This window comes from Triturus cristatus, chromosome 4_1, assembly GCF_964204655.1.
Source record: "Triturus cristatus chromosome 4_1, aTriCri1.1, whole genome shotgun sequence".
NCBI lineage: Eukaryota > Metazoa > Chordata > Amphibia > Caudata > Salamandridae > Triturus > Triturus cristatus.
This window is the reverse complement of record NC_140585.1, coordinates 1,096,957,335-1,096,982,793: the sequence shown is the minus strand read 5'-3', so window position 1 is coordinate 1,096,982,793 and position 25,459 is coordinate 1,096,957,335. Positions and strand designations below refer to the sequence as shown.

The 25,459-nt window shown below is 43.6% G+C and overlaps 1 protein-coding gene across 3 annotated transcripts in view; it reads left to right on the top strand.

The window, feature by feature from the left end:
- Positions 1 to 25,459, top strand: part of CPNE8 (copine 8) — a 961,735-nt gene that overhangs the window by 347,630 nt on the left and 588,646 nt on the right. For all 3 annotated transcript variants that reach the window (XM_085654090.1, XM_085654092.1, XM_085654091.1), the window contains one exon: positions 13,970 to 14,033. In XM_085654090.1, the coding sequence (XP_085510216.1) occupies positions 13,970 to 14,033 (64 nt within the window). The remainder of the gene's footprint in view (positions 1 to 13,969; positions 14,034 to 25,459) is intronic.

The window sequence follows — 25,459 nt, the reverse complement described above, 5'->3', positions numbered from 1 at the left end:
AGGGGCTACAAGGCTCTCCACTGTTGGTTCACAAACATAAAGTGCAACAGATGACTGTATAACAACCATGAAAGGTCACCCGTGCTTGTTCCAGTAGAGTTTTCACTTTCTGAGCTCACTCTGATATTTCTCAGGTGGAGCCCAATTAACTTGATCTTGTTAATTCATATAGGAACACGTTGTCGAACCTACAGCCCAAACCCCTGGATGGGATTGCACCAAATTTGTCAGAAAGGGAGATGTTGTTATGCAGATTGTGCTTTTTTTATTTGGTGAAAATCGTTCAGTAATTTTTTAGAAATTAAAACAGAACAATAGAGTGATGTCTCTAGCGTGAATATTTTGCGGCAATGTCATTATGGTCTCGGATATTTTGCGATGATTCTGTGATAAATTGTGAATGTGCTATCCAGCAGGAATGCTCTGATTGGCTGGATGCAACCTGAATAGAAAGTTGAGCCTGCCATTTTATTGATAGGTAACGGTTCCTGAGGCTGAAAATTTGTGAAAGCTAACAATGTGTCAGGGGGGAGGTACTCTGACCTCATGTTTGCAGAATGGGGGGCTAGTGACTAGGAGTGGGCGGAATTTGCGCGAAACGGTAAAAAATCTCCGCAAGCACACAGAAATTTCGCAAACACGTAGAATTGCTTGTTCGCGGTGCTTTTTTCCTGTTCGCGAACGCTGTTTGCGTGCTGGAGGGGAAATAGCTCGCGAACAAGCAAAAAAATTCAGCGAAGCCGCGGAACGCAGAATTTTGGGCAATTCCGCATTCTCCGTGGAACGCGAAATTACCCAAATTCCGCAAATTCCGCGAGCGGAACGGAATTTGCCGCCCAGGCCTACTAGTGACACAGTTTATGTGTCTAAAATTTATTTTTTGATCACTCGTGATATTTTTAATGACTCTGCGACCGCCAGTGCAGCCCCCGTGTACCATCGCAGAGACATCACAACGTCTTTGTGAATATTGGTGAAAATATATTTTTTTAAATTATATATATTTGTACATACTCACCGGTCGCTGTCACAGACTCATGTACACACTCTCAAAATCACTCAGACACTTATGTACTCATTCACATACCCACCTAAATACTTATATATGCAGTCATATACCCAGTCAGATACTCATGCACTTACTCACATACCTATTCAGGTCCCCATGCATCCACTTACAGACTCACTCGTAGAGTGACGCAATCATGTACAGACCCACTGAGAGACTCATACATGCACTTAGAAACCTACTCATAGACCTATGCGAACAGACTTATACCCACTTAAGACTCTTACACCCACTCACAGACCCACCTGGGCACTCATGCACCCACTCACAGACCCACTTAGAGACTCACTCAGAGAGTCACACACCCAAGTACAGACCCACTCAGACTCACACACCCACTTACAGACACACTAAGGTATGTACTCAGACCCACTGAGACACTCACACACCCACTGACAGACCCACTAAGACACTCATACACCCACTCATAGATCCACTCAGACTCTCATACACCCACTCACACACCCATACCATCACTCACACACTCAGTCACAGACCCTCTTAGAGACTTCTGCACTCAGTCATTCACCCATACACTCACACACACATCCACTCACAGACTCACCCAGATATTCATAAACCCACTCACTCACCCACTCAAAGACTCACCCACCCACCCACCCACCCACTCACAGACCCATACAGACACTCACACTGCCAGTCACAGGCCCACTCACACACTCATGCATGCACCCATTCACTCACCCACTCAGAGATTTATGCACCCAGTCACTGATACACTCAGAGATTGACACACCCACTCACAGTCCCACTTAGAGAGGCATATATCCCTTCACAAAACCTCTCAGACACTCACGCTCCCAGTCATTGACCCACTGAGAGACTCATGCACTCACTCACAGACCCATTCAGACAGTCATGCACCCAATCACTCATCCTCTCAGACACCCACTTAGACACTCATGTATCGACTCACAGATCCAGTCAGACAGTCATATGCTTAGTCAAATGCACAAATGCACTCATGCACCTACTCACAAATCGACTAAGAGACTCATGCAACCAGTCTCAGATCCATTGAGACACTGATGCCCCCAGTCATAGATGCACTGAGACAGTCACGCAATTCCTTATAGAACCTTTGATAGACTGATCCACTGAAATACTTATATAGTGAATGAGAGACTTACTGTCACAGTTTATACTGAAAGAGTTATACGCTGTGTTATAGGGATATTAATGGAGTTATACATGCTATTATAGTCTTTTAGATAGTAATATATTTAGTGTGTTGGTTATAATCAATTTTGCAGTTGTAAGTTTTGTATTTGTTGGTGGCTTTTGAATGTCTGCTTTTGTTTTTTAGCGAAAACCAAAAATATCTTTAGAAAAAAGATGATTAATGCACTTTTTAAATGAATGGATTGCAAATGCAACAATAAGTGGTGCACCATGCATATGTAGTGTTCAATATCTAATTATAGAAAAAATACAAGTACATTATAATTATGAAATAGAATAAAAAAACTTTGAAATTCACAAAAAAAAACAAAGATTGCATGGACGTTGTAGTTTGGAAATAGATTTTGAAAAACCATAGAAATTCACTGAAAAAAACAAAGGTGATGGACATTATGGTTAGGAAATGAAATTAAAAAAATCTTAGAAATTCACGGAAAAGCCAAAGGTTACAGGGACGTTATAGTTAGGCTGACATTTCACTCGTACAAAACCAGAGACCTATAACTAGTGCCTCCGCAATGCACTGCTTCTGACCTCACATATTACATCACTCATGATTTGGTTAGTGACATCAGTGATGACATCTCAAATTACATCACTGATGACATCATCCACAGAATCACTGATGCAACTACTCACACCCCCATGTAACCTTTCATACACCCACTCAACAATTCACAAACCCATTCCCAGACCCACACCTGTACTTGCACACCCACTCACTGATTCATAGATCTACACACACATCCACTCACTCACTCATACAGCCACTCATACACCCACGCACTCAATAATACTCACACACTGTCAGTCACCCATAGAGCTTCTCACACAACCAGTCACTCACCCATACAGTCAGTCACACAGCCACTTACTCACCCATACAATCACTCATATACCCCATCACTCACCTATACTGCCTTTCATCTTTGTTTTGTTTAGAGTGACTATACATATCACTGAAATGAAATTGCAAAAAACTTAAAAATTCACTGAAAAAACAAAGGTTACAGGGATGTTATAGCTTGGCTGACATTTCACTCGTACAAAAAAAGAGAACTATAACTTACGCCCCAGCAATGCACTGCTTAAGACCTCACATATTATATCACTCATGACATGGTCAGTGACATCGCTGAAAAAGTCACTGATGACATCTCAAATGACATCACTCATGACATCATTCACAGAACCACTCACACACCTACTCACACCCTCAAACAACCTCTTGTATGCCCACTCACACACCTGTACAACCACTGACATGTGATATCGCCCTGGGGACCCCATCCACCAAGGCATGGCCACCTCGTTGGGGACCGCTGGGAGAGTCTCAAGGCCCCGACAGTCCCTGCCATCTCCCCGCCTCCTGTGGAATCCGGTATTGCTTTTGGACAGAGGGAGCTGCTAACATGCTAACATTGCTGGAGCCGGCCCTGGGGGGTGGTGGTCCCCAGGGCCATTTAGGGCTCCACGAGGGGTGGCCCGTGGCCCCCCTTCATTGTTAAGTAAGCCCCCGGGAGGTTGCTGTCCCCGGGGGTCAGCAACAGAAACCCCCTTCAGTATTGTATTTCTTCCCCGGGAGGTGGCAGTCCTTGGGGCTGCGGGGAGGCTATAGGACCTCTCCCGCATTGTTAAAAAAAGAAAAAGAAAATGGTATGTGCCCCGGGAAAGTGGCGGTTCCTGGGGTAGAGGGGGGGGCAAGTGGATCGCCCCGCATTTGTATGCAACAGTGCCCTGGGGGGTGGCGATCCCCAGGGCAGCGTGGGAATCTCAAGGCTCCCCTGCATTTAATTAAGTTACTGCCCAGGGAGGTGGCGGTCCCAGGGGCTGCAGGGGAGGCCATAGGACCTCCCCCACATTATTTTATTATAATATTTGTGCCCCGGGGCGGTGACAGTCCCCAGAGCAGTGGGTGAGTCGTGAGGCTCCTGGCATATCATTATATAAACCCCCTGGGGATGTAGCGGTCTCCGGGGCATTGAATAGCCCAAGGAGGGGTGCCCAACTGAGCCCCCTTCCTTAATTTTGACCATGCCCCCAGGATTTGGCCTCATAGCCCTGCCCATGAAGCCAATTTCAGCCCGGGACCCCATCCCCTGAGACCAGGCCTTTCAACCTTTTTTTTTTTTAAATGGGGAGGGGGTCCTGCACGCCACCCCTCCCTAGGCCAATTTCGACCTGAGGCCCCAACCTTCCTTCATGGCCTGGCCACTACATTGGGGACCGCTGGGGAGGCTTAAGGCCCGCAGTCCCTGCTCGCTCCCCACCTCGTGCGGGAGCTGGCATTTCTTTGGGATCCAGGGAGCTGCTCTCTTAGTCGAGAGTAGTGTCTGTTTGCCTGCTCGCTTCACAGTGGACATGGAAACAGCCACTGCTCCACTATCAGCAAGTGAGAGCATGTTCTGCGTTCTCATGCTGAAAGCAGAGTGTTTGCTATGGCCTGACCGGAGCGGTGCTCCCACCAAGCCATAGCAACCTGCAATGTCCCGGGGTTGGGCACAATGAGACATTGCGGGAGCCTGCCCTTGGGGGTGGCGGTCCCCAGGGCCATGTAGGGCTCCATTGCTCCAGGGACCTGGCCCACCCGGGGGACTATAATTAACAAAGCAACACATCTGCTGTCATTTTGCTTGCCCTACGCGTTACAGCCTGCCACAGACCTTGTTCACGAGCTTCAGAAGCAGACTCACAACTAAAGCTGCAGACCACTAATTGATTTCCCAATTTCCTTTTTATTGCCCTCTAGTGGGCATGACATGTACACTACAGTGAGGTGGTGTGTCATAGAATTTTGGAATGTGTCATAGAGTGGAGTAGAGTGTTGTACACTGGGATTAAGGGGTATAGAGTGGAGTAGAGGGTCGTGTGGAATAGTGTCAGGGCATAGAGTGGAGTACAGTATTGTATAGTAGTACAGTTTTGACTGGAGTCGAGTTTGGTACAATTGGGCGGTGTAGAGTGGAGTGTTGTACAGTGCCATTAAGTGGGGTAATGTGTTGTGCAGTTGAGTAGAGTGTAGTGGATTCCAGTGGCGTACCATAAAGTGGAGTAAAGTGTTGTAGACTTGAGTGGTGTGTGGTACAGTTAAATGGACTGGTTTGTTGTAGTGTGTCAGAAAGTGTCTTACAGTTGAGTAGAGTGTCAGAGAGTAGATTAAAGTGTTGTACAGTGCAGTGATGTGGAGTAGAGTAGAGCGCAGTATAGTACAGTTGAGTGGAGTGCGATGGACTGTCGTACAGTTGAGTGGCATAGAGTAATATACAGTGGAGAGGTGGAGAGTGCAGTAGTGTAGTATAGTGGGGTAGTGTTTTATAGATTCTAGAGGTTGTTGCGTTGAGTGGAGTAGTGTGTTGTAAAGTTCTATAGAGTAAAGTAGAGTGCTGTACACCTACATTGAGAGAAGTACATTGTTGTACAGTGTAGTGCTATACAGTAGAGTATTTGTGGTACAGTGGAGGGGCGTGGACTGTTGTGGAGTGGAGTATAGTGTTGTTACGCTGAGCATAGTGGAGTGGCCTGAAGTAGAGTTCGGTAGAGAGGAGTGGCATAGAATAGAGTAGCATAAAGTGGAGTGTTGTACAGTGCAATTGTGTACACTTGAATGGCATACAGTGGAATAGAATAAAGTGGAGTGAGGTAGAATGCAGATACATACAGTTGAATAGTGTAGAGTACAGTGCCAGGGAGTGTAGTGGGGTTGACTGCAGTGGTGTAGAGTGGGGGGGCATACAGTAGAATAATGTACAGTAGAGTGCTGTAGAGTGAAGTGTAGTGGCATGCAGCGGAATAGCATAAAGTAGAGTGGCAGAAAGTGGAGTGGCATAGAGTAGAGTGGCATAGAGTGGAGTTGTGTACAATGAAATGGCACACAGTGGAGTGCTCTACTGGGGAGTCGTGTAGAGTGAGGTGGCATACAATGGAATAGCATAGTATAGTAGCATACACTAAAAATAGCATCAAGTGGAGTAGCGTACACTGGAGTGCTGTTGAGTGGAGTTGTATAGAGTGAAATATCATACAGTGGAGTGGCATACAGTGGGGTGGTGTAAAATGGAGTGGGGTGTAGTGGAGTAGCGTAACAGTGGAATAATGTACAGTGGAGTGGCGTACTATGGAGTGGCGTACTGTGGAGTGGGGTAGAGTGGGCTGGCATAGAGTCAAATATTGTAGAGTTGAGTGGTGCATAGTGTAGTTGCGTAGAGTCGAATGTTGTACAGTGGGGTGTTGTAGTGTGGAGTGGAGTGGCATACAGTAGAATAGCCTAGTGTGGAGTGGCGAAGAGTGGAAAGGCATAGAGTGGAGCAGCGTACAGTGGAATGAGGTACAGTGTATTGCCATACAGTACAAAAGCATAGAGTGGAGTGGCGTACAGTGGAACAGTGCATAAAGGAGTGACATAGAGTGTAGTGACATAGAGTAGAAAACCATATAGTGGAGTGACATACATTGGAGTGGCATACATTGGAATATCGTATATTAGAGAGGCATAGAGTGGAATATCATTTCTGCATTGTTGAATCTTCATTGATATTCATAAACCTTGAATAATTCCATGCTGTCTGCGTGGACCAGCAGCACGGAATTATTCAAGGTTTATGATTTCAATGATGATACCTACGATGCAGAACTATGCCTACAGGTATGTAACTTTTCCATATTACAGAGGCGTAGAGTGGAGTGACATAGAGTGGAACAGCATAGAGTAGAGTGCTGTACATTAGAGTGGAATAGAGTGGAATAGTGTAAAGTGGATTTACGTACAGTGTAGTGGCGTACAGTGAAAGGGCGTAGACTGAAGTGTTGTGCAGTTGAGCATCACACAGTGGAATAACGTACAATGGAGTGGTGAACAGTTGAGTGTGTTAGAGTGGAGTTGTATACAGTGGAGTGGCGTACAGTTAAGTGGTATAGAGTGTACAGGCGTACAGTAAAGCAAGGTACACTGTAGTGACATACAGTGAAATAGCAAACAGTGGATTGGTGTATAATGGAGTGCCATAGTGGAATAGTGTACACTTGAGTGAGGTAGAGTGGAGTGGCATAGAGTGTAATAGCGTTGAGTGTAGTAGTTTTCAGTGGAATAGAATAGATAGGAGTAGTGTAGAGTGGAGCGGCATAGATTTGAATATCGTAGAGTGGTGTGCTGTACAATGGATAGAATGGAGTGTGGTGGCGTAAACTGTAGCATCATACGGTGTGATGGAAACTGTGGAGTGTTTTTGGAATGGCGTACAGTGGAATAGTGAAGAGGGTAGTAGGGTTAAGTGGATTGGCATAGAATGTAGTGATGTACAGTGTAATAGAGTGCACTGGATTGTTGTTGAGTAGAGTGGAGTGGCGTACAGTGGAGTTGGGTACAGTAGAGTGGCATACAGTGGAATAGTGTACAGTTTAGTGGTGTACACTGATGTGGTGTACAGTGGAGAGTGGAATAGCATGAAGTAAAGTTTCGTACAGTGGAATAGCGTACAATTGAGTGGCATACACTGGAAGTCAAAAAATGGAGTAACGTAGAGTGTAAAAGTGTAAAGTGTAATGGGGTAGAATGGAGTGGTGTACAGTGAATTACCGCAGATCGGAGTGACATACAGTGGAGTGGCCTAGAGTGTGATAACATAGTGTGGAGTGGTGTAGACTGGAGTGTGGTAATTGAAATAGCTGTAGAATGAAAGTGTGTGAACAAATGTAGATGTAATGTGGCACAAAAGTACATTTTTTTTATGTAAATGGTAATTGCTGGTAATATGTGTGAAAGTGTAAGCAGTGTTCAAGTTATACGTTTTCAAAAACTTAGTTACATATTGGGCTGCAGTATACTGCGGTACATGCACTTGAGAAGGCAGTATGTGATTGGCTAATGGCTGTGTTTACCAAACGTAAAACAGAGCCATATTGTTTTCAGCACAGTTTGGCTGTTCTTCTGTGTTTCCCTGCGTTCTGGGTAAGGGTCTTAGATATAGCTAAGTATTCGGTTATATTGTTGTTCTCCACTTATTGCCACAATATTTAAATGTTAATAGTGGAGAAATCTACAGGAGGCAAGGTGGCCTCATGCGCTGAGAGGCGTGTTTGCAGAGTTGGAGAGAAAGAGGGTGCGGCCTCCGACCACCTTTCAGCAATCCCACTGTGTAGGGCTTACTGGAGGTATTAGGAGGTCTTGTTGGCCCCTAAGGACCCTAAGCAACCAATGTGACTTCATCCCCCAACCAGCAGCGTGCCAGGAGGTGCTTTTGCAGAGTGATGGAGAAAGGGAGCACAGCCTCCGGCGAGTTGCTGGCTTTTTTAAAATGTATTTTTTCTATTTTTTAGGAAGGGGGCAGCCTGCAATAAAAGCTACAGTCTGAATTTTGCCCAGGACTGTGTTTGCCCTTCCCACATTGTTTAAATCTTGCAAGAGACAGCTCAGGACCTCATGTCATGGCAGACATGCAATAACCTGACCTGCAGCAAGCCACTCTCTCATCCTCACCAAGACATCATTGTCATGGCTCATGATTTACCGCTGGAGTGGGGGCCACCAGTGAGAGGTAGAGATCAGTGGCCTGTTGTATTTAGCAGACAGCCAGCTCCCCAACATCAATCAACCTTTTGGAGATTCCAGTGAGCCTTCCTACCAACCCTCAAGGAAAAACTAGTAGATGTCCTAATGGACAACACGACTGCCATGAATTACTGCAGCAAGCATTGTGCAGTGGTTCCTGGATTGAGGTCTAGGAGACTTTACTTCTTTGGCGGTGGCTGCACCAACAAGAGAAGATCTTTCTGATAACCAGTCACCTATAGGGGTTCCTGAACGTCAGTGAGCACAAGCTTAGCAGATGCTGACTGGAGGGCCAGAAGTGATGTTTCCATCCTGAGGTGGCACAGGGTATCTTCGATGAGTGGGGCATGCCTTGGCTAGATCAGTTCACCACCATCAGAACTGCACAGTGTCAAAGCTTCCCAAGACTGCAGTCTCCTACAATATGGTCATTGGGAGACATATTTTGTCTGCGATGGGGCACAGGCCTTCTGTACACATTCCAGCTACTGCTTCTCCTGCCTCAAGGTCTGATTAAAGTCAGGACAGGTTGGGTCTACGTTATAGTAGTAGCCCCAGACTGGGCCAGAAGAATGTGTTGCCCAGAGCTCCTGAGCATTTCCCTACCAATCCAGCTACCCCTTTTGGAAATCCTCCTTTCTCAGCAACAGGGGGGGGGGGGGGGGTCTTGCTCCTCTAAACTACACCTCTATGTATGGAGATTGAGCGGTGACGGCTAAATTCTTTTAAATTGCTGCCTGTAGTAGTAGAGATCTTTCTTGCAACCAGATGTTTATCCATAAAGTCCATCAATGCATGACGCTGGGATAAGTTTGTGGCCAGGTGAAAGGTACAGCATCTAAACCCTCTGCTGGCTAAACTCTTTGATGTGTTGTTGTTTGATTTGTTATTGACCCAATGAGGCCTTGTAGTGGACACAGTTAAGAGTTACATGTCAACTTTTTTTATTTTTGCCTGATCAACTTTCTCTTTTTAAATTACTGGCTGTTATATAATTTCTGTAGGATCTAATGCTATGTTCCCTCCAAAACCATTCATCATGCCTCAGTGGGACATAAATCTATTCCTGACATTCCTCATGTGCACGCCATTTGAGCCTTTGCACAGGTGTTTACTACTACATCTGATGATCAAGACTTATTGCCATCACTTCTCCATGCAACATGAATAAACTACAGGAGCTCTCTTTCCAACCTCCCTACACCACTTTCTTTCCAGCTAAATTGGTTGGTGCCCGTACTCACCTGCCTTCCTGGTAAAGGTTCAAATGGGGGGTTGTAGGGCGCACTCCTTTTTCTTCTAGTTCATTTCAAGATTTCGTTTTTGCCCATAATTATCCTGGTTTGCGTGCTTGTCGGTGAGGTGCCATACCCAAAAGACACCCGTATTCGTAACACATAGATAGAAGGGGCAACATCTTGCCCCAAACCGGCCGCACAGCAATGTTGCGCCACTTTGGCAAACACCTCATGTTCTTCATCCATATATAAACCACTGTTATAGCCACGTAATCCATTCTCTATATGTTTTTCTTTCGTTCAACATTTTCTTCAATCCACACGCGGGATGTTGTGCCATTTTCAAGTTTCTAGTGTAAATGCTGTGCCCATCCGGACCTCTTGCTTAAACACGACTAGTGCAAGGATTCAGCCAAAGCAGCGTTTATTATAAAAGACCAATGCATTTCGGGCCCCAAGGGCCCTTCATCAGGGTGCGCTATAAACAACAATAAAACAAATATTCATTACCATCACAACACTACTTAACTTCTGTCTTCATCACCATGAGTCAATGTAAAGAAATAATGACATTTATTACATCCCCCTCGCTGTTTTCCTACATTAAGTCCCGTATAGATAATGATATAAATGTTACACCTGTTTTCATGGAAAGCTCGCCTTCCTCCCCAATAAATCACCGACAATACATTCCGTTCTGTACAGCAGACATTTACTCCTCTTTTGAATGTAATTTACGTTTTTAAGAAAACCATGTTGTTCATTTCCTACTGTATCTACTAAGTCTGTCCACCTCAAACTAACCTCGAACCCACATCCCCGTCATCACCCCACGTCTCTCCGACGCTTACCATACACTCCCCTGCATTCTACCTACATTTATCGCACTCCCTAATACCCACATAACCTCTCTTAACCTCAATCACCTACTAGCATTCGTACTTCCAAATCTATTTGAATAAAGTCTCTTCTCAATTTCACGTAATTACTCGCACCAAATGCAGTCTCTCACCATTCTTTCTTCGTTACTCACGCAAACACCACCTGTCTTAAGACCAAACACTTTTATACTCACCCCTTCACGCTATTACCATACACACGCTCAACATTTTTGCCAAACGAAACACTCAATTCATAGCCATCTACCCACTCATCAATCCAATAAATTCACATACCTGCTTCAAACGCTCGCGCTAATCCTTCTCTATCTTAATTTGAGTGAATGTTTGTCCAACCTTTGGTCCCGCCCACTTGGCTCTTATTTAAACCTATACCTCATCTGTCCACGCCTCCTCATTAGGGCACTAATTCCCTTTTTCCCGCCATGAAAACACTGCCAGCATTACCTACTAATTAAATTAAACTACATTACCCATAATGCAATGTGCCCGAACATTAAAACATGAGTATTACTATTTCGGAATCATCATTATCACATTTGGTTGTATATCGAGCTTCATTGTGTCATACTAAGTATAAGCAAATGAATATCAGTTTTCAGTCCTTCACCATACTTAAAAAACTCTGCTTCTTACTCGAACCCTGTTGTTACTCCGTTCGTGTGGATAGTCATTACAATGTCTATTTCTCCGTTCCTCCTTTTTGACTTGGCGGGTGCAACCCCACTTTGGGTAAATCTCATAAATGTTCAAATGGGGGGTTGTAGGGTGCACTCCTTTTTCTTCTAGTTCATTTCAAGATTTCGTTTTTGTCCATAATGATCCTGGTTTGCGTGCTTGTCGGTGAGGTGCCATACCCAAAAGACACCCGTATTCGTAACACATAGATAGAAGGGGCAACATCTTGCCCCAAACCGGCCGCACAGCAATGTTGCGCCACTTTGGCAAACACCTCATGTTCTTCATCCATATATAAACCACTGTTATAGCCACGTAATCCATTCTCTATATGTTTTTCTTTCGTTCAACATTTTCTTCAATCCACACGCGGGATGTTGTGCCATTTTCAAGTTTCTAGTGTAAATGCTGTGCCCATCCGGACCTCTTGCTTAAACACGACTAGTGCAAGGATTCATCCAAAGCAGCGTTAATTATAAAAGACCAATGCATTTTAGGCCCCAAGGGACTTAATGTAGGAAAACAGCGAGGGGGATGTAATAAATGTCATTATTTCTTTACATTGACTCATGGTGATGAAGACAGAAGTTAAGTAGTGTCGTGATGGTAATGAATATTTGTTTTATTGTTGTTTATAGCGCACCCTGATGAAGGGCCCTTGGGGCCCGAAATGCATTGGTCTTTTATAATAAACGCTGCTTTGGATGAATCCTTGCACTAGTCGTGTTTAAGCAAGAGGTCCGGATGGGCACAGCATTTACACTAGAAACTTGAAAATGGCACAACATCCCGCGTGTGGATTGAAGAAAATGTTGAACGAAAGAAAAACATATAGAGAATGGATTACGTGGCTATAACAGTGGTTTATATATGGATGAAGAACATGAGGTGTTTGCCAAAGTGGCGCAACATTACTGTGCGGCCGGTTTGGGGCAAGATGTTGCCCCTTCTATCTATGTGTTCCTGATAAAGGTGGCATCACCCTTCCATGTTGGTCAGTCAATCAACCTGTCAAAATATTTGTCTTCACCACATCCATTGAAAGAGGAGGAGAGGATCCACTTACTTGACCTAAAGAGAGGTTTGAGTTCCTACATTGAGTGTACAACAGACCGTCTTGTCAATGTTCAGGTCTTTGTCCGAGTAATTGGGACCAGGAAAGTCAAGCCTGTGCAAAAGAGGACTCTGTCCAGGAGGATAGTTCTGTCCTGTGCATTTAAATATTCTATCTGCTGGCTAGCAAGGTACCTCCCCCAGAAGGCCTGGAGTGCATTTTACTAGGACCAATGTGGTGACGTGGCATAGATATATAAATTTATGGGACCACTACTACCTTGACATTTGGGTCTGATGGGGTGGGGGGGGGCATTTTTGCCCACTTTGTCCTGCAAAACGTCTTCATTTGGGTCTATTTCTCACACCCTCGTTGTGTGGGAAATATTGCTGTGGTATCTATCCTAAAGGGAAGGAACATTTGGTTGAAAACATCTATCAGAAAACAAGTTACTTATCTTCAGTACTATTCTTTTTGTTTTTAGTGGTTACTCTATCTAACTGCAGCTTCCATTTTGCCCTCCCACCTCCCCGTTCTGTGGAAGTGGACTACTGAACATCATAATTAAGTTCTAAGTTAGATTTTGGCACACCTTTTCCTGCAATTTGTTTGAAGTACCCAGTGCCTGAGGCCATTGATGCGAAATATTAAGAAATTGGCAGTAGCAGGCAGGGTTGATGCATATATGTGGCACCTCTTCGTCACTTCCTGGGCAGTCTAAACGCACCACAAAGTCATATGACACCACCACAAGGGTGCAAGGGAACACTGCTGAAAACATTTCTGTATCCAGACTGGCACCTGGGAATAGTTTAAAGGTGCGGAATCTCTGGTTAGATAGAGTATCCACCAGATAGAGAATTACCAAAATGAGGTTACTTGTTTATTGTTTATACAGGAGAGAACTTAATCTAAAAAGCGTGTGGTTGAGTGTGTTTTTCAGATATAAAATAGTACCCTATGCATTCCAGTAGAAGCTTTTTCTGGAATACGAAATTATATAACAAATAGTAGTAGCTAGGTAGAGCCAAAGCCCACTCTGCATATATTTTAAAGGACTGGTAACAATACATCTTACAAACAGCTACACTGTCAGTCCAGACCTAAGAGTGTGACATAGTCTGTTGCTGTGCCTAGTTAGACTTCAACCCTTATCTTTTATCTCATGTAGCATTTGCAGTGCTATTGTGTGTGCATCTCTTTAATTCATACATGATTATCTACAAACTGTTTTATGACATTAAAACGTTTTTCTGCAAATTAAATTTAGGTTCTATTTTTCAGAGGAATTCCAGGAAAGAAATGTGGTGCCATCATATTAACGGCTGAAGAGCTGAATAATTGCAGAGTAAGCACATTTTGCATTTTGTTGTATACTATTATGAAGTGCATCCTCTCGCACATGAATACCTTTGTAATATGGTACAATTTTACATCTAGGGGTTCTGCTGACATTATAAACTATAAGCTTGTGTTTACCTTTCCTGAATAAATAGTTTATATTACAATGGACACTGATGAGGGCCAGTGGATATGCAGAATGTTTGGATGCAGCATTTACAGCATAATTATAGATTCACAGCATTTGCCACATAATGTATTTCTCTAACTCAAATGGATGAAAATATTTCTGCCCAGCAATGTGCTACATAATTTGAACTTTTGGCTCATAATAGAGGCCACGTTCTGGCATAATTTGGTCTTCCATTTCTCATAATCTCAGTAGTCCTGAGAGTGCTAAAACACTGCCGAGTTTTATGAACTATGTACCATATTTCACGGTTCTCTGTGTATTATGTTTTTTTTGTACCACTGCATTTGATGAAACAATTTGACAAATTGGAGGATCAAACATTGAGAACATAACTTGTATCGAAAGTAGAATAAAGTCACCAATGACATGAGGGAGAAGTACAAAAACAACAGAAATTATAAGACAAAAATAATTATGAAGATGGAAGAATCTAGGAGATTTGATGACTTCAAAAAGCAAGAAGTGATGGATACATGCAGTCATTAATTGAACATAGACACTAGAAGTAGCTCAGATGGAAAATTAAGTTTAAATGAAACAAGCATCTTGAGCTCAATTACCGAAATCAACAAATTATCTTTTTTGATGAGATGAAATACGTGGAAGAATAAGACAAACATCTTCCTTATCGAAAAGCTGCACAAAACTAACACAAAAGAACAAGTGAAAGAAAGAATTACAATGCCTTGAAAAATAAAAAGCAAACTATTATGATAAAATAAAACCAGCAGATAAAGGTGGCAATAATATAATCATAATGAACAAAGATAAATATATAAAAACTATTAAGACAAAATGATTGAAGAGAACTTTACCAATACTTTGCTTCCTCTCCAAAGTGCACAATAATGAAAATTCCTTCTGGGAGACTGATAATTGCAGCATGCTCATGTCTTGAAAGGGCATCAACGTAAATTGATTAATTTCTGTCTAACACCGAGCCCGTATATGAAAGATATAGGAGATTTGTTCAGACACCTATAAAACAAAGATTGGATGGATAGTTATCTTATTGTACTCTTCAATACAGTTTTCAAGATGAAGGCATGCCAATACTTCCTTGAACAGAGAAATAGTCGGTACATGAACATAAGAAAATGCTCATCAAAATAAATGTTCTTTATTTGAATAGTAACCTATTTCATTTCATTTTCCTTCTACCACAGCCGTGCAAGTTTGGCAATTGGCTGGTGGGAGAAGGAGAATTAGGAAAAGGAATTATACGCCCAATAAAGGGCAAAAAAAACATTATAAAGAAGCAGACTAATGTGGTGCCAAACATTAAAAGGAATCATTTTTCCTATGAGTGAAGGCACTGTTGAATTTTAGTTCTTACCTATTGAGCATGTAAATATAAAACGGTGCAATGAAACGTTGTTGTTTTAACAGTCGCTGCTCATGTATTCCAATTCCCATAAGGCATTCAGGTAGGAATGTAAATAATGTAATCAGGACGAGCGAGTAATAGACTGCTTAAAGAGAGAGTGAAAAATTACGTATCTGTCATCAAGACCCTGAGTGTTTAAAACACGCCTCTGAATGTAAATTAAAGAAACAATTTAACGCTTTGTCTGTGTTGTGCATCCTCTATGTAAGAGGTCTGAATGAATGTGAAGTGCTATATATCTATCTGTCAGATGGAGACGTCTAGCCGCAGATTCCTTAACTTTTGAATTCTCTCCACGCGCCAGACTGGATCTGAAAATGTTTACGTCGGTAAGTGGCGTCCTACGACGCCATATAGACCACGTCAGTGATGTCACTGGAATACATATAAGATACCCTCTGACGCGCTGGCATCCATTTCTTCTTTTCCGCCCTTCCACGTGTATCCGGAGAAGTGGTACCTTGGGCTGTTTTTTGCCGACTTTGACGTTATTTCGCCAAGGGAAGCAGTTTGCCTTTTTCATGCTCTCACGTTTTAAGACTTTTGGGTCCTGTGGTCGGCATTGGTCGGCTATGGACCCCCACCCCATCTGTATGTGGTGCCTGGGTGAGCATCATGATTCGGCGTTATGTAACTCCTGTCAACTGCTTCGGTCTAAGGCTCTTAAGGAGCGGCGGATAAAGCTGTTGGTGGCGTGAGTGTCTCAGCCTTCTAAGCCATCCCGTAGGTCGCAGTAGCCTTTGCACTCCAGGGACCTTCGGCAGGGTCACTCCAGGGCCTGTTCCCATGGACGTTGTTCGCCATTTTCCTCTCACAGTAAGTCAAAACACAAGTGGTCTAAGTCGCGTCAGAACCATACTTCGCCTGTGGGGTCAGGAAAGGATTCTACCACGTGCCTCCCAACAAATCCTGGAGCCGGGGCAAACCTGACCCAGATAAGGGAATATTATTAATTTCTTTACAAGATTTTTGGGTCTACACCTTCCCCTTGAGTGCCTTCTGGCCCTAAGGAGGTGCTGGAGGTGCAGGAGGCCGAGACTGTTACAATACCCACAGGTTCACCCTCAGTGTCAGTCAGGCCATCAGATGCCATTTCCATACCGATGCCAGTGGACAGCCCTTCGGCGTTTCCACTTTTGGTGCTTGGTCCTGAACAACCAATGTCATTACCGGTGTCCGTGATGCACAGCCCTCTGAGGTTTCCACTTTCAATTTTGGTGATTCGACATCGATGACGACTCCACAGGACGCCTCACCACTTATCCTCTTCAGCGTCGACGAGGGTGCTGCACCACACTGTATGGTGTCAGAAGGGGTCCCGATGACAATGATGCTTCACACCGTGCAACTTCAGACATAGCACTTATAGAGCTGGCTGGCTCAGGCGTCGATTCTGGGCTCCTTGTAACCCATCTCCCTCTATTCCTCCTCAACCAAGTGATTATGGAGGTGAAGGAGAGAATATATTTATTCCCTAATCAGATCCAACCCTTTTGGACACCAGTTGGATTTTTGAGCTGGGAAATGCGGGTGGTTTGGAATCATCTCCAGCATCGGTTCTTCTAGCTCCTCCTGGATTAGCTTCAGAGGTAAGCTCTTCATTTGCAGACATGTTCAAGTGAGTTGCTGAGCTTTTAAACATGCCACTTCCATCTGTGGCTGTATCCAGGGACCCTTTGTTGGAAATCTTGCACCAGAGTCAATCTGAAGCAGAATCAGTGCTTCCTTATTGCAAAGCTTTATCTAACATCGTGTTAGGGTCATGGACAAAACCCAATACAGGCCCTTCTATTGAGCATTCCATTTCTCATAGACATCGTCCGGCCCAAGATGACTGGGCAGTTTTCTGAAACATCCTATGGCTCAAAGCTTCATGGTTCAGACTGCTTTGGTTGCACAAAATATTGGTTCTGTTTCGCCTACCTCGCTGGATAGGGAGGCTAAACAACTGGATACTTGTAGCAGGCACATTTGTGCCCCCACCAGTTTGGCTTTGATGTCCACCAATACTTCTTGTGTCCCCTCTCATTTCACCCATGCTTTGTGGCATTCATTGGCAGATATATTACCATCCATTCTGGAGGAGAGTTGTGCCGCCCTTACTCCCTTGCTACATGATGGGCAGAAGGCAGACAAACATCTAATACATTGTGGTATAGATACCACTGATTCAGTCGCTAGGGCTATTGCCTTTTGGTAATGATCAGTCGCCGGGCTTGGTTGCGCACCTCTGGGTTATCAGAGGCAGTCCAACGTGCACTGGTTGGGAAGCCTTTGATGGCACTCATCTATTTGGGGCGCAGGCTGATTCAGCTCTACGTCGTTTCTGCAACAGTAGAGATGGTGCGGAGCCTTAGTTTTGTCTACCTCGCTCCATTGCTAGCTTGTGTGAGGGAAGTTGGTATTTGATTTCTTACAGAATATGACCAATTTTTGGTAATGTCTTTACTGTTCATTTATTGGCGCATCCAAGTGTGATGTTCCTGTTTTATACAGGTATTATTGGATGGCACTGTCAAGAACAGGTTTTTTGCCTATTGCATAGGTTGTTGTTGTTCTCTCAGGATGAGCTCTATGCTCAAGAGATCTTTTTTCAGATGGTAAGAGGGATTGCCTATGTACCTGCTCCTGGTGAAGCATTTTTCAGTATGCTTATTAGCTTGATATATATTTCCTTTGGTATCCCTTGTAGGGATCTTCTCTTATTACCCTTACGGGATTTTATATATACATAACTTGTTGCATATGATTATTCTGACGATTAATCTCTTCTATCTTGTCCTCGTAGGGAATATCCTTTGGGTGTCTTTCGTTGCCTTCAGGTGTTGGATTCCCATGTGAGTCAATAGAGAGAATGTCTCCTCTCTGCAGTCTATGTAGTGGCCTCACTGATAGGTCGGCTAGGGTTTTCTTTGTTAATTGTATCCTGCGTTTATTTAGCAATTTTGTTTTTGCTTTTCGCTATGCTTTAGCAAATTATACTAACCTGTGGGGGTCGTCACATTGGGCTGAGACTGGTATCAATGTAATGGTGATGATTTTTCTATGCGACCAAAGATACTCCTCTTTTTGTTGAGGTTTTGCATACATGTAGCTTCAGCATTGCTGCAATTTTATTTTTGGGTTTTTCCGTAAGTCACACAGGGGTTTCATACATTTTGGGTGAAACCTTTGTTTATTACTACTAGTGCACACAATGTTATCATCCATCTTTTCGGATTTGGGTGTTCTTGTGAGTTCGCTATTTCCTGCGGTTTTATGTCCATGGAAATCTCTTTTATTATGCTCTTTAAGGTGTCTTAATATTTTACCTTTAGCGGCTATTTTGGCAACTGTTTCCCATTCTATTGTGGGTTGCACTCCTTTCTGGAAGATGCTAGGATATACTAAGGAATGTCAGATTGCTGTGGTTTAGACGTTTTCTGTTTCTATACGACAATCTCCCTTCTAATGAGCCATTTTAGCTCTTCTTTAGCTTGTATCTTATCAGTGGATTGGCTTTTTGTTGTTTGATATTGTTCCTGTGGAAATACTGACCACCTATTGCAGTCAAGCAGGGTAGATGGTGTGATGGAGTACATCTTTTGCATGTCGATGGCCAGGTTCGTTTTCTGGCATCTCCACTAATTAAATTTTAAAATCTTTCCTCTAATTCTCAGTCGGGTTTAAGCCAAGTAATATCCTTATTTTCTTGGTTTCTTTTCTTGTGGTCTTCTTCAGGATTATAGTCTTTGCAGCCTCAATTGCGGCTCTTGGTTGGCTAGCATTGTTTTTAATGCTTCACCATCCATTTTTTGTCAGGGGGTTTTGTCTCTCTTTCTCTCTACCAATTGTTTTGTATCTTTGTTCCTGATCATTCACTTCCAGACTACTTGTTCTTTTTGGGCACCAGCATGGTGGGGACTTCTGTCTGAAATTGGGATGTTTACAAATACATGACTTTATGTATGTATAGATATTTATATAGCGGTGCTATACACAAATGTGCATCTTTCTGTAGGATTGTGTATCTTTTTTGACACATATGTGTATAATTGTCAATCTTGTGTACAATCGCAATTGGAGAGCGAGTTTACGTATATCTTGTGTAGATGTTTGCTCTACCTATCTCTCTCTTTCCCTCTCTCTCTTTTTTGCACTGCTATATTTAGTTGGTTTTGTGTATGTACTTGCTCTTCTTTTCCACTTTTTGAAGTCCACACTCAGTGTGATCCTGCTGCTCTTCTCTCTGTCTTTGAGTGTTCGTTTCTAAGATAAGTGTTCCATTTTGCTCAGTCCTTGTTCTTGAGCGATATTCCCAAATTTCAGGTACATGCATTAATCCATGCTTACTTTATTGTGGATGTGTTCTGGGTCTCTGCAATATCCTAATAATGTACAGCAGGGGGTACTTTATCTCATATATATATATACTGCGTCTCATGGACTGCCAGCACCGTGCATTTTGTCACCATTAAATAACCTTCCAAGATCCCGGAGTGTGCCGTGCCTGTTTTCCTTGTGGGAGTAGGCGTGGTTTGATGTATTGTCGGCACACCCTCTCGGTCTGGAGCACCGTGTCAGACCAACAGTGTGGGGATTTGCATTGTAAGGCAAAACACAGAGCCCCCCCACGCAGTCATATCGCCACCAAGGTTGTATTTACTGCAATTGGGAGAGAGGAGGCAACACTGCTTGCCTGATTAAGGAATCGACAAAGGACTTTTTAATCCATTCCCCCGGGCACTTGAGCTGGTGTGTGGCCCGTGTCCAATAATTGGGGATATCACTTGATGTTTGGAGCGTTTTTGTCACTGTACAGTCGCCCACCCGAACTACAATTACCAGCATGCACCTGCTCGTGGGAGTGAGAGCGTGAAGTTGGTGTACCTTTATTAGGAGGAGGGGCGTAACAACATTTAAGCAGGGACGGGACTTCCATCAGCTGTACCCTGTCTGACCCCCTGCAGCAGCGTGGAGCCCATGGAACCGGCACTGACGAAGGCCAATGAAGGCTGAAACGCGTATGCCACTGCGTCTCATGGACTGCCAGCACCGCGCATTTTGTCACCATTAAATAACCTTCCAAGATCCCGGAGTGTGCCGTGCCTGTTTTCCTTGTGGGAGTAGGCGTGGTTTGATATATATATATATATTCACTGAAAAAACCATAGGTTTCACACACGTTATAGTTACGAATTAGCATTTAAAAAACCTTGCAAATTGACTTAAAAAAACGTAGGTTTCACACATGTTATAGTTAGCTGGACATTTCACTCGTAAAAAACCAATGAAATTCCCCCGTTATAGTTAGTGCAGGCAACTATAACTCACGCGACCGCAATCCTCTGCTGATGACGTCAGATATTACATCACTGTATTTAGACACTTATTTACCCATGTCTTCTTCCATTAATCTTTAGCTATACATATATTACAAATATTTATTTTTCATAAAGACACATATGTCATCAGTGATGTAATATCTGACGTCATCAGCTAACTATAACATGTGTGAAACCTATGGTTTTTTAAGTCAATTTGCAAAGTTTTTTAAATGCTAATTCGTAACTATAATGTGTGTGAAACCTATGGTTTTTTCAGTGAATTTGTACGTTTTTTTAAATGCTAAGTTATGTATTTATTAATTATTTTTTTTTCAGGTTTTTCACCGTGCGCGCACCGTGTGCGCAGGGTGCGCTTCGCGCACCGAGCACCCACGGTTCGCCGTGCGCGCTACGTGCGCGCACCTCGCAATTTTTTAAAACAAAAAAGCATTGATTTTTTCGCCCTTGGGGGTCCTTCTGTGACCCCCTGACCAAGGCTAGGGGGTCAGGAACTGTCCACTCTGCCCACTTTTCACGTTCTCCACCTTTATTTTTTCACCCCCTCAAACTGCGAGAGACAAAATGGCGGCCGACACTTCCTGGTTTCGACCGATTCGAATGTTTACCGACATCTAACAACCAATCAGAATTGCGCTCGCGCACGGCAGGGTGCGCGCACCGTGCGCGCATGGTGCGCGCGTATAGATATTGATTTGCTTTTAAATGCTATTTTCTCAGGAAATACTGAACAGATTCACACCAGACTTGCAAAAGGCACTTCCTTGACCTTATGGCTACCTCTCTGCCAAATTTCACGTAATTCTGTTCAGCCGTTCAGGCTGTAGCTGCGACTAAAGGACCCCCCCTTTTTCTCGGAATCACCCCGAGACTTTCAGGGTAGGAGCTGAACGGAGCACCCCATTAGTTTTGAAAATTTCGCGAGGATTCGTCAACCGGCGCCAAAGTTATTCAAAATAGAATTTTGAGATTTCCTATGGAAACTAGGTTGTAACTATAACTATCTACTGGCGACCACCAGTAGATAAGATAATGTATGTGTATGTATATATATATATATATATTCCTCAAAAAGCCTCCGAGCTTTAGAGATGCACTCCGCAAAGGTTTGTTCAGCTGAACTTTTATTTAAATGGAAGCGGTTACACAAACCCAATTAATCAAGTCCCTGACGCGTTTCAGTGCCTCCGGCACCTTAATCATAGGGTGGGCAAGTGGGAAACACAGTACTGGACTGCCACATATTTTACCGTTCAGGCACGTGTTCTCCAGTGAGCAGCATGCCGGGAGTAGCAGTCCCAATTCTTCCCCTCTGGTGGGGTCCGTTTTCCCACAACAATTCTTTTGCCAATGTTCAATTGTTTTCATGCCCTCCAGTGGGCCTCAGGTCCGTGCAGCCGCTCCCCAATAGTGAGAACCCTTGCGCTGGAACAGGCCGTAACGAATTTACAGCCACACAGACCTTGCCTCCGGTGTCAGCAGCGGTGCAACCTCCCACGGCCGGAGCCGCCGTGCGTCAACATTCCTCAAAAAGCCTCCGAGCTTTAGAGATGCACTCAGCAAAGGTTTGTTCAGCTGAACTTTTATTTAAATGGAAGCGGTTACACAAACCCAATTAATCAAGTCCCTGACGCGTTTCAGTGCCTCCGGCACCTTAATCATAGGGTGGGCAAGTGGGAAACACAGTACTGGACTGCCACATATTTTACCGTTCAGGCACGTGTTCTCCAGTGAGCAGCATGCCGGGAGTAGCAGTCCCAATTCTTCCCCTCTGGTGGGGTCCGTTTTCCCACAACAATTCTTTTGCCAATGTTCAATTGTTTTCATGCCCTCCAGTGGGCCTCAGGTCCGTGCAGCCGCTCCCCAATAGTGAGAACCCTTGCGCTGGAACAGGCCGTAACGAATTTACAGCCACACAGACCTTGCCTCCGGTGTCAGCAGCGGTGCAACCTCCCACGGCCGGAGCCGCCGTGCGTCAACATTCCTCAAAAAGCCTCCGAGCTTTAGAGATGCACTCAGCAAAGGTTTGTTCAGCTGAACTTTTATTTAAATGGAAGCGGTTACACAAACCCAATTAATCAAGTCCCTGACGCGTTTCAGTGCCTCCGGCACCTTAATCATAGGGTGGGCAAGTGGGAAACACAGTACTGGACTGCCACATATTTTACCGTTCAGGCACGTGTTCTCCAGTGAGCAGCATGCCGGGAGTAGCAGTCCCAATTCTTCCCCTCTGGTGGGGTCCGTTTTCCCACAACAATTCTTTTGCCAATGTTCAATTGTTTTCATGCCCTCCAGTGGGCCTCAGGTCCGTGCAGCCGCTCCCCAATAGTGAGAACCCTTGCGCTGGAACAGGCCGTAACGAATTTACAGCCACACAGACCTTGCCTCCGGTGTCAGCAGCGGTGCAACCTCCCACGGCCGGAGCCGCCGTGCGTCAACATTCCTCAAAAAGCCTCCGAGCTTTAGAGATGCACTCAGCAAAGGTTTGTTCAGCTGAACTTTTATTTAAATGGAAGCGGTTACACAAACCCAATTAATCAAGTCCCTGACGCGTTTCAGTGCCTCCGGCACCTTAATCATAGGGTGGGCAAGTGGGAAACACAGTACTGGACTGCCACATATTTTACCGTTCAGGCACGTGTTCTCCAGTGAGCAGCATGCCGGGAGTAGCAGTCCCAATTCTTCCCCTCTGGTGGGGTCCGTTTTCCCACAACAATTCTTTTGCCAATGTTCAATTGTTTTCATGCCCTCCAGTGGGCCTCAGGTCCGTGCAGCCGCTCCCCAATAGTGAGAACCCTTGCGCTGGAACATTTCATGAGTGATGTAATATTTGAGTGCAAGCACGTGGGTTATAGTTACTTCATTAACTATAGCTGGTGAATTTGAGCTTAAAATGTTATGTTTTTTACTGACTTTTTTAACTGTGAATTTCTGAGATTTTTTGGTAACTTCACTTTAAACTTTGTTTTTTCAGTGAATTTCTGAGATTTTTCAACATATAGTAACAAATAAAGGGTGTCATTTTAAGTAAGCCAGACTTACCTTTCTCAAAGGGTCCGAACACCAAAATATAGCAGGCAGGCCTATTGACTTTATTGAGGGGGTCTTCATATCAACATATACAAATCAGACTTGCTGTCAGTCATTAAATCAACAGAATAATGTATCAATAACTATTATCCAATGTATTCTCATGTACATACTTGGCAATGATTAGTAATAATTATTGTTACAAAAATATTTTAAATAAAGCATTTTTTCTCAAAACAGTCATACAAATGTCTTAGGGGCTCTCTTTATCACCTTTTAGTCCACAAGATGCAGCCATAGAACCAACCACAAGGGTTCGCTGCATTGCAGCTAAAGAGCATAAGGCTCCAGCTCAGAGTATTTAAAAAAATATGAAAAGCTCTTCTGGGTTCACGTATTCAACTACCCGAGAGACGTACTGTTACTTTTTAAATGTCCCTTGGGGGACTCCTGCACTCTCTGCAACCCCCACGACATAGCTTCCGTGACTCCCTGGGCCTGTAGATTATCGGCTCTGTGTGAAAAGTTGTGCACAGGGGGATGTCGTAGTTGTAAATCTTTCCATAGAGTAGCCAAGGTGGATGAATTTTGATGGGGAAAGTATTTTGTAGATTTATCAAAAGCTGCCAAATTTATGGACAAAACAGAAACACTATACCTATGAAAACTATGGTCAAATTATAAGAACACAGTGACGGTCACCACTGGGTAAAATATTCATATATTTTCAAACTCCAAGACAGTTCAAATTACATTAATGATGACATCATCCAGATAATTTTAGAAAACAAAGTAGGTACTAAGGGGCCCACAAACATGTACAGTATAGCTAGACTTTGTACATGTGTGCATGTCCGAAATAGAAATGGTTTAGTACTGGAGACAATTCTTATTCACTATGGTAAAAGTAATGAGGAGCACAGTTTAACATAATTTAAACAAAGTACAGACTGAGCACAACAGGTGTGAGTTGCAGATGTATGTTACAAATCGGTTGCAGCTTAAATCAAAGCGACATTGCCAAAAAAATGTGTGAAAAACTAAAGCTGCTTCTTACAATACATTATTCACCTGTGTATTTCTGTGTACATGCTCACGTTAAAGAATTGTCATAAAATGCTATAGATAATTTTTATATCAACTGGAGATTTATATGATGCAGATGTTGATCCAGAAGTTCTGTGAAAATTTTGAAACATTATCTATTGCTGAAGAATGTATAATGTATGTTTGTCTCACAAACGGTTCAAGTCACAGTATAACTGTAAGAGTTGTCCTAATGGTGTACGCCATAGTGCTCATTTCACAAATATGAGTCAAGTATTTTTACAAATAAGAGAGGGTTGGGCATAGTATCTGGCTGTCAGGTGAGGTATTTAAAAGTGACATCTTAGTTAGGTAAATAATCATCATACACTCTTTTGAAGTGTATTCAAGGTTTAATTAATTGCTGATCGCACTAATGTCTACAAGACATGACAGTTACCAGGGCAATCACA